The 10,802-nt window shown below is 36.0% G+C and overlaps 1 protein-coding gene and 1 long non-coding RNA gene across 3 annotated transcripts; one reads left to right on the top strand and one right to left on the bottom strand.

Moving 5' to 3' along the window:
• On the top strand, positions 2,254–4,225 carry LOC104707092 (probable transcription factor At5g28040). Its single transcript, XM_010423370.2, has one exon. The coding sequence runs from the start codon at positions 2,395–2,397 to the stop codon at positions 3,679–3,681; it is 1,287 nt and encodes a 428-aa protein (XP_010421672.1). The 5' UTR covers positions 2,254–2,394; the 3' UTR covers positions 3,682–4,225.
• On the bottom strand, positions 7,440–8,452 carry LOC104707091. Of its 2 annotated transcripts, XR_754548.2 has the most exons (4): positions 8,414–8,452; positions 7,995–8,282; positions 7,675–7,898; positions 7,440–7,588 (listed from the first exon to the last, which is right to left on the bottom strand). It is a non-coding gene; the product is annotated as an uncharacterized LOC104707091 (long non-coding RNA). The 2 variants fall into 2 exon arrangements; XR_002033116.1 differs by having other exon boundaries at positions 7,440–7,898.

Below are 10,802 nucleotides of genomic sequence, written 5' to 3'. Positions count from 1 at the left end.
AAAGGTTATTTTTGTGTATTATTAAAGTGTGTGTTTTGTTTTTTGTAGATCGCAAACTTTGGTTTGATTTTTAGGACTCGGGAATCAAACACATTAAGAATTTAATTATTTGGTATTTATATTAGCTAATAACTAGGGTGTGTTTATGCAGGGTTTTAGCCATGGAGAATCTTGGATCACACAAGAAATAAGTATGAAACCATTTAAACAGGAAAACTACTACTACTTGTGAAAACTATACTACTTGTGATTGATTTTATTGTGTTTAGACTTTTAAATACGAAAACATGTAATCAGAGAAAGTGCATCCATCCACACATATTGTATAAGATATATATGTGTTGATAAATGGTTTATTAATATATTTTATAAAACCATTTCAAATAGACTCATGATATATCTTTTTAAGTATTGAAAATTCTCTAGATATTTTTTTGTAAGTGAAAAATTCAATTTTTAACTATGAAAAAGTTTTAATGGTATATACCATAGCTGTTAAGATTCTAACAAAATTAAAATTTTGTTATTAATCATCATCAAATTCAATGATGTAATTAAGATTTACATTTTTTTGGTAAAGCTTGAATATACGGAAACCTAATTTCATGTACAACATAGTTGCAGAATTACTAGAGTTTTGGAAAACAGCATATACAACAATTGTACGTATACAAATCCATATCTTTTAATATTATAGATTTATAATAAAAATTGTTGAATAAAATTTTGTTAAACGACTTACTTTCAATATTTTAAATATATATCACTAATCTATAAATTGTAAATATATAAAATAAAATATAAACATATTCGAAATAATTATTATCTAGCAATATTTGAGCCAAGTAAACTATTTTATCTTATCAAATAATTTTTTTTGAATCAAACTGTTACGTAATCAGATGAAACGAGATGAAGGAACGAGAAAAGAACATAAATTTCCAATATTCTATGTAACATATTTTCAACTTATCTAACATAAAAATGTTCAAAAAAAAGATATTAAACTATGTTCTACAATAATTAAAAAAAAATTAACAACAAAGAATTGTAATCCAATATAAATTAACCATATGTCAAAATATAAGAATAAAGAATTCGACGAATTTTGTAAATATTTTTATGATATGATATAATATATAAATATATTAATTTAAACACAAACTTCAAAAATACAAATAATCTGAATAATCCAAACTACAAACATTACCTCTCCAAAATGTAATTAACAATATGTTTACTACTATCCTATAAAAGTACTTAAGAAAAAAAGCCTTTTCACAAACCTACGTAGCACTGAAGCGGGTACGAGAACTAGAAATGGATACTACGTGAAACGGCAAAATAAAAATTTATAAATACAGGAACGACATGGGTACTTCAATAAACATATATCTATAAGTCATCATCTTCTACATATTGATTCGGGTTTTTGTTTAGTCTCCATAGAAGATTAAGGTTTTTTGACAAAACCATTTAGGCTATTATAGGGCATAACTTGCTACAAACTCAGGAAAGAAGTTTGTAACATTTTTAGATATTAGATACACTAAGTTTTTATAAGAATTGTCTCGGAAACGTCTCCAAATCACAACTATCCTATCCCTAACAATGACCAGCCGTCCCCAATAGTTTGAAACGTCTGAGAAACATTTCCATGGCGTTTCCTAGCCATTTTCTGAGACAGAGACGGTGTACCTAATGGTGTCCCCGTGCTACATAGCCACAAACCCACAAAAAACCATTTATATTAACAATAACATAACTATATGTTACAAAAAATCAAATATTACTTATGAAAACAACCTCGCACGTACGTGCGAGTCCGTATCTAGTATATCAAGAAAGGGTATTATTTAACCATTGGTTTTATTCCCTTTACCGCTATATTTACCAACATTATCACTACTCATTTGATCGTAACTGCTAAAAACACCCTTTTAAACGCAAGAAGCAATGCCCATCATCAGTTGAGTGCTAACAACCCAGTCGTCACTTTTTCGTCAACACTCATACACAAAAATCACGTTTAAGAAAACGCTTTTTCTGTTCGGAAACGGTTGCGGTTAAGACCATTGACTTTTTTTGGAAAACATGATCACGCTTCAACAAAACCGCAACAACCACCCAAGCACGGGTTAGGAGAACAAACACTGGACCACTTGCCTGCAACTACAACACCCTTAGTCATAATAATTACAGCTCATAAAATCCCGAAACTACCCCTCCTCAGGTCCAAGATTCTCAATACCCTACCAGCACCACCACCCCAAAAGGCCTAAACACACAACATGCCCAAGCCGTATCAATCCTCGTGAACCCAATTCCCCCTCTCTCTCTGGATCTGATCCGATCGATTACAAATTTTTCCTCTCTCCCTCTGCGTTTTTTTTGATGGCGTCGGATCAACGCGACACTGTTTTCTCCGTTGAATCGCCGGATCTAGAAGACGGCGGCGGCGGTAGCGGTGGTGGAGGAGGAGGAGGTGAAACTGAATCAGACGAAGATGTTGTTATACCCGAACCAAACGAAGCCGAAGAAGACGATCCAGAATACGAAGATCTGAATTCTCCCTCTATGGTCTCCGCAATCTCAACAGCTCCGGCCGCCGCGAAATCCTCCTCCACTACAGGTACCGTAACCGTCGCTCTTCCCGCCGGATCCGCCGTTCCTGTAGCTTCAATTCCATCGGATTCCGATCAGAAATGGCACCGTATGACCGAGGTCGTTCACCAGAGACCACCGATCGACGATTCCAGACGGCTTTTTCAGAGGCTATGGACAGACGAAGACGAGATCGAGCTCCTCCGTGGCTTTCTCGATTACATAACGAGCCACCGTGGCTACAGCTCACACCCGCCTGATACGGCGCCGTTTTACGAGCAGATCAAATCTAAGCTTCAGTTGGAGTTTAACAAGAATCAGCTCGTGGAGAAGCTGAGGAGGTTGAAGAAGAAGTATAGGAATGTGATGAGTAAGATTAGTTCTGGGAAAGAGGTATTCTTCAAAAGCCCTCATGATCAAGCTACTTTTGATATCTCTAGGAAGATTTGGAATCAAACTGGGAAGATCATTGGGTTTGAAGATAACAGTGTTATGGATTTCGAGGAAACCAATCATGTAAATAACACCAATGGTAGCTCGAGTTTCAATATCTCTATGGGTAACGCTAATGCTGATGTTGTCGATTTGGAGAACGGGTTGGAGAAGAAAGTGACAATGAGTAGGAAACGATCACGGTCGAGGATTGGGAAGATGGATGAAGATAAACCGGTTTTAGCTCCGTGTGACGGCGGGGGAATGCCGCCTAACGCTGTTAATCTTAACGAGAATGTTGGTGAGTTTAGCGACGGGAGGAATCTAGGTGGGTTGATTGAAGAGACGGTGAAGAATTGTGTGTCGCCTATGATTAAAGAGATGATGAATGGTACGACGGGGATGATGATGGCTGCAATGGGTGGGTTTCCTGGAGGTGGTGGTGGTGCTCATGCTCTAGGTGTGTTGAGTCCGATGCTAATGCCGTCGATGAATCTCGGGTTTGGAGGTAAAGGAGCTGGTGACGAACGGTGGAGGAGACAACAGATTCTGGAGTTGGAAGTGTATTCGAGGAGATTAGAATTGGTTCAAGAGCAGATTAGAGCCACGGTGAATGAGTTAAAGACATTTCCCAATGGAGGATGATGATGAATAAAGAAAGACTTTTAATTAATTGGGTTTGTTATAAGTATCTAAGTTATGAGAGCAAGATGAAGAAGGAAGAAGATGAATGTTGGTCTTGTGGTATGGTGGTGAGGTATAGTATTAGCAAGTTTTATAAACTAATAATCTGAGTACTGAAAAATTTCTGATGGTGATGAAATCTTTCCAGGTTTTTGTTTTCTTTAGTATTTTTCTTGATTGAATCTTTTTTATTTTTTGTCGATTAGGGGTGAATGAATGCTAGGTGGGGTTGTGCATAACCTTTGTATTAGTCTATTAGATTATAGTTTTTGGTAGAGTTCAATAAACATAACAAGGCTCTCGAGGTAAATTATTTATATAAAGAACAAGCAAATATATGTCGTGATGCATATAATATTGATATTATATCTTATGAACATTAACATGTCTTTTTTGGAATTTGATCTATGTATTCCGAACTTCCGAAGACATGTCAAGTAAATCACTGATGTCTTCTCACTATATGTTGCAATTGTTATATTTATTTGATGATCAATTTGTGTAATTTGTTTTCTTAGTGTATCATGTACCTCAAAACACACCGTGTATATGTGTTTGTGGATATAGAAATACATTCTTACGATTTGGGCAACCAGAACAACGACTATATTCTGCATATCCCCTAAAGAATGAGAATATTGGGTTACGCTTGCAAAGACTAAATCTTACATTTTATATCCAAGACAAAATATTTGAAAACGCAAAAATTAACAAAAAGATCCGAACATTAATAAACAGTGTTCAACACCGTCTTGCACCTTTGAGAATTTGTCACCATTCAAGCATAGCCTTTTAGATGTCCACTTTAGCTAGCTTGTATGGATTTGCAGCATATCCGTAGGTTTTGTCTCCATACAAGCTTACCCTTGGATGCAATATTCAATTTTAGCCAACGAGACAAAACTTTTCCTTTATACTTTCACAATTTACATTGTGTGTTAACCACATGTTAAGTATCTCCAACCCACCTTCATTTTCTCCTTCAAACACCACTTTGGAGATAGATCTATCTTCAATGACAATCATTATCAACCATGGTGGTCAAGGATTCATCCTAGGATTGAAAAAGCTACGTTTTAATTCTCTTATGTGGTTATGGTCTTATGGAGATAGCACTTGATCCTATTTGTAAGAAATACCAAATTCTCTAAATTAATTCCAAAATTCTTTTTTTTTTTCGGAAATGCAGAAGCTAGCTTCCAAAAGCTACGTTTTAATTCTGGTTTACAAGCTAGGAAACGAAGACGAATCTAATTATCTTAAATGATTAGTTTAGATAAGAATATAATTTTATTGAATAAATTGATTGAACTGTTGGTTAAAATTTTATAAATAGATGGTATTATTAAATTTTTATAATAAAAGTAAAATAAAATATGCTAAAAATCTCTTGAAGAGTTAAATTAAGTTCAATATTAAGTTGGTGGAATTTTGAATAATAAATAACATACGCCCTCTTGTTCCAAATTATAAGATCTTTTAGTCTTTTTATTTTGTTCCATTTTATAAGATTCTTTTCAACATCATTTATGTTTATTTAGTATGTTATGAGTATTTGTATTCTCTAGTCTTTTTTTTTTCTATTGGTTAAATTTTTGAATAAATATTTAATTATATATTTTATGTAAAAATAACAAAACATTTATGATTTCTTAAACTTGTACTTTTAGCTAGAAAGTCTTATATATTGGAACAGTATTAAAGTAATCCTTTTTTATAAAAACTGAAAGTCTGAATGTAATAAGAGTCGTATACAAGACTTTCAAACTAAACTAAATTATAAAAATCTTACCAAGTTCTAGTACATTTTTCGCCATAACACAAACAAACATAATCATATATCTAATTTCTATGCTATTAAAAAAAAAGAACATCGCCACACTTAACCACAACCACCGTGGTTGCAACCATCGCCTCTGCCCCCACCACCGTTGCTATTGCCATCACGACTATTATTGTCACGGCCACCACCATTTTGATACTACGACTCGACATGAGTTTACTGGATCCTAGTGGGCTTCACCTTCGGTTTATTATATAAGCCCAAGTAAGCTATATGTTTTCTTTGTATTTAAGTTGCTTAGATGGTTCTGTAAACGTTTCATCAAAAAAATCAACAATGAATTATTATTATTATAATTTTTTTTTGAATATAAAATTGTAGATGAGAGGCATTGAATTGAACCCTCCTCCTTTGACATAGTATGTGGCACTTTTTACCAAATGTGCTAAGATAAGTTATGAATTGAATTAATCTTTTCTCGTCTCTCTTCTTCCTCATTTCTCTTCTAATCTTAACTCTGTTCTTCTAATCTCATCTATTTCTGGTTATTCTTTGATATACCACATTCGGGGTCTATCACATTTTTGTCAACATTATCATTGTCGCTATCACCATGCATCTTCGTCCTAAACTACAATTTCTCAAGAACTCATGGCTTTTTTTTTTTTTTTTGGACGAAGAACTCATGGCCTCTATTTACATGAAAATAAAAGTAACCATAGATGTAACATCCAAACCTTAAATCATAAATCCAAAATAATAAACTACGGACCATGACTTAAGTTTAATGATTTGTGTTAATGTCATTATTGTGTCAGCACCCGAAAAAAAACTGTCAACTACCATAATACCACTATTGTAAGATCGTCAATTCCACCAATGGTGATGGGCTGATGGTGGCGGTAATGCTTGTGGTCGCGGCAGTGAATATCTTTATTGTATTTTCGATATACACTACGTGCACTACAAGAAAACACGCATTTTGCGACTACACTATTAGTCATCTGTACGTGCACTACAAGAAAACACGCATTTTGCGACTATACTATTAGTCACCTAGTAGTCGTAAAATCAAGAGTTACGACTAATTAACGACTACTTCATACAATCGTGAATCGAGAGTCGCTAATTGTTGTAGTCGTAAATTTAGTCGCAATTTTGCGACTAATAGACGACTATATACATGTTGTTACACAATAGTCATCATTTAGTCGTAAATTATAGTGACTCTTTTGCGACTACGTTACGACTATATACATAGTAGTCATCATGTAGTCGTTATTTTTAGTGACTAGATTGCGACTATTCTGTGATTAAGAAACCTGAACAAATGGGTTGTTAATTTGGTCGGTAGATAGTCGTATAAGTTTTGGTGACGTTTTGGCGACTAATATATGTAGTAGTCACTATATAGTCACTTTAGTTTTTAGCTATATTGTTAAAATTTGATGACTATTTGGCGACTAATGTTTTCTGAAACTGGATATAGAATATTGTAATTTCTCTTTTTTCTTTTTAACCCTGTCAACCAAACCAAAAAATGATTCTAATTGGAAACCTAAAGCAACACATAATATTCATGCCAAAATACATTGTACTTAAAAGTTATTATAGTTTCCAAAACACAAAGTACAACACATAGTGTAGCTATTGAGTTCATCAAAAAAGAGTTACTTAGTAGTAGGTAACACATAGAGTAACCTATGGAGTTGAAGTTGGATCTTCTTGTTGAATAGGCTCAGTCGTGGTTGTCTCTTTAGCTGAATGGGTTGTCAAGAACTGCTTGAACCGTGGATCACATTCCCGCAGAAACTTCCCCACCAAGTCCAACTCGTCAATCTTCTCCTTCTGCCCAGCAATAATTTCGGATTGTTGAACAATTTCTGCATCACGCCTCAACATTTCTGCATCACGCCTCAACATATGAGAAGCCTGCTCCTCTATCTTCCGTTGAGCTTCCTTCAACTGTTCTTGCATAGCCACAAAGGTAGAAGTGTCTCCTGCTTGCTTCTGCTTGCCATTGACAATGCAGTCATGGAGGCTTCCAACTCCAAAAGGTTTTCCTCTTGAATCTTTCTCAGTGGACTGCAAAGTAAGAGAAAATAAGATATTAGAGGATGACAAATTAAACTCCAAGATAACATTTGTGTATTGTTAAAATAAAACGTAACCTGAAGAAAGATTTCTGTATATTCTTCAGTTGTTAGCTCCCGGGGCCGTGAATAACCATCTGAGATGGCAGAAGGATCTTCCTCGAGCTGAGACAACCTCTCTTGCACATTCTTCTCATATGTTTATGCTATCTTCTCTGCCTTCCGATCAACATATGTCCCATCAGGCTTTGTATGTGCCTTGATGAAATCCTCACCAATACGTACTTTTCTTCCCAATTCCTCTTCCTGCAATGTTAAGAAACAAACAAGTAAAATTTCAATGTAACAACTAGATCAAAAATAAAAGTGGCGAATGTGTAACAACAGAATTGGCTCACCATTTCGTCTTGAATCTGTCGATACGACTTTGGCCCTGAGAGGTGGACATGAGGACCGAGGCCATTACGGTCAGACATACGGGCATCAGAATATGTTTTGCTCCTTTGTTGTGCTTCTTCAGTGTCCCAGTATTCTGTCATTGTTGTCCATAGAGTAGTTCCAATCCATTTAGGTTGGCGTCTAGTAGTTCTCACGGTGCTAACCATGTCTTTGAGCCGATTTTGACAGATGGTCTCGAAGTTAGCTTGAACAGTCCCAGTTATCAAAGGATCCCAAGTGTGGGTTTTCTACAAAAAGCAAAAAGAAAATAGCTAATGTGAGTGAAAAGAAGCACAAGTAAATAAAACAATATATGAAGAGTAAAGCAGTATAGGAAGATTAAAGCTATATATGAAGGCTAGAGGACAAAACACTTAACCGCAAACTCAATGAAGTATCTTTCCTGTTTATCCCGAGGAACACTTGAACAGCTGTAGAAAGGACCTTCGAATTTGTTTAAAAGAATTTTAGTAATCTTTCGAACAAGCTTAGATCCAGTGTCACGATCAAACCTCCATACACATGAAACAATAAAACCAAAGTCAACCATCAGAGACACTCAAAATAACAAAACCAAAGGCTAAAGCAAATCAATAATCAAACTTAATGCTAAGTCTATGAGTTCAACTAAACTAAGAAGAAAAAGGATGATCTCAACTAAACTAAGAAGAAGAAGGATGATAGCAACTAAACTAAGAAGACTTAATCCTAATTCTAAGAAACGATTCACCATAGCTTCAAAATTGACCATCAAGATTTGTGTGCACCATTATTCAAAGAGTTTGTAATCGCATCAGAGACCAAACACTTCATAACCAAGACCAATGAGACCTAAGCAAGACCTAAACAAAACCAAAACCAAAGAGACCTAAACAAGACCTAAACACTAATATGAAATGAGACGAGACCTAACCATACCATTCGGTCTTTGGTAGGGGAATGGGAGAGAGGACGGTGGTGAGCTCATGTCTGTTTGGCACTACAAGCAGTGCATTTAGAGCCTGCAATGTGTCCTCCTGGAGTTCCGGCAACACCAGAGGATAATCAGCTTGGAAATTGTTGCCTTGAGACGATGGATGCAAACGATTACTGCGAGTCTGAGAGACTTCAACTGGAGAAGGCGGAGGGTCAACAAGAGAATGCGGAAGATGCGACAGATTGTAGTGGACTTCTTCAGAAGGAGTCGGGTGTACTTGAGGCTGCGGTGGGTGAGTGTAGGAGTTCTAAACAAGCTGTTGAGGTGGAGGATAGTTCCGGATCTGGGCTGCCGATGACTGTCGTTGTACTTCAGGCGTCTGCAGCGGAGGAGGAGATTGGACCGCCGACGTGAAGTTGTACTGACTGGGTAGAGTGTGCGGCCGTTGATTTGGTGTTGACACTCCGACTCTCTGCGTATGATTAGGAGCAGTTTTCCTCTTCCTTCCTCCTCGATTAGGCATCGTATGAGAGATGATGCGAAGGATTAGGGTTACAGATTTGGGGGAATCGAGAGGAAGAAGAGAAGGATTAGGGTTACAGATTTGGGGGATCGAGAGGAAGAAGAGAAGGATTAGGGTTACAGATTAGGATTAAGGATTTTGGGGATTAGGGGATCGAGAGGAAGAAGAAGAAGAGAAGAAGGATTAGGATTAAGGATTTGGGGGAATCGAGAGGAGGCGAAGGCTGCGAGAGGAAAAAGAGAATGGAATAGGGTTTTCGTATTAGGGGGATCGAGAGGAAGAAGAGAATTGAGAATGGGTTTGGGTTTAGTTAGGATTAGTGTTTGGTTAATTAGGCCCTAATTTTAATCTAAGCCCAAATTTTAAAATTTGAATTACAATTTAAATTAACCAAGTTTATTTATAAAATACTGAATAATTTTTATAATATTACACAATAATATTACATAATAATATTACACAATAATATTACACAAATATTACACAGTAAAAAGAAAAAAATTTAAAAACAAATACATAGTAATTTTGCCAAATAATTATGTATCTTCGTCTTCTTGTTCTTCATCATCAGAAGACGATAAATTACACTGGAATTCATCTTCTGGATCCGCATCTCCAACATCGTAATCAAGGTTTATTGGATTAGCATCTGCTACCAAATTGTCGACTATGAAATCTTCAACTGTAGTCATCAATACAGCATCATCATTTTCTGTTTGCAACAGAGTCGGTTCATTGTTTTCATATTCTCCTGAAATGTTTCCCCTCGGATTTACTTTCAGAACACTTAGCCACTCTCGCTTTGGTTTCTTTGTGTATGGATACGGAATATAGCAAACTTGATCTGCTTGAGATGCTGTTTGCAAAATCGCAATTTAGTATGGATAGTTACATTAAATAAACTTATCTATAAATTATATTGAGTTTTACGTACCTAAAATGAATGGCTCATATTTGTTGTATTTTCTCGAAGAGTTCACGTCAACAACGCCACTATTGCTCTTCCGAGTCCCTCTACCAATGACAGGATCATACCACTTACACTTAAAAAGTGTGATTCTCAAATTGGTCATCCCTTCGTACTCAAGTTCTATGATATCAGTTAAGTTCCCATAGAAATCTGCACCATCAGATGCATCAGTGTAATTTTCACCTTTAACAGATACACCACAGTTACATGTCTTCCGTCCAGAGCCGTCATTCTGCGTATGAAACACATAGCCTCTTGTAAAGTATATTGGCCAAGTTTTGACCTTGTGTAAAGGTCCATGCACTATCTCTTGAACCCAAGTAGGAAATGGATTTGTGGCGTTCCAGTATATAACCTGC

This window comes from Camelina sativa, chromosome 8 (assembly GCF_000633955.1).
Source record: "Camelina sativa cultivar DH55 chromosome 8, Cs, whole genome shotgun sequence".
Taxonomy (NCBI): Eukaryota; Viridiplantae; Streptophyta; class Magnoliopsida; order Brassicales; family Brassicaceae; genus Camelina; species Camelina sativa.
This window is presented reverse-complemented; position numbering and strand designations above follow the sequence as displayed.

Bases quoted from the DNA above. Each gene is read 5' to 3' on its own strand.
- LOC104707092 (XM_010423370.2), top strand. From the start codon at position 2,395: ATGGCGTCGGATCAACGCGACACTGTTTTCTCCGTTGAATCGCCGGAT.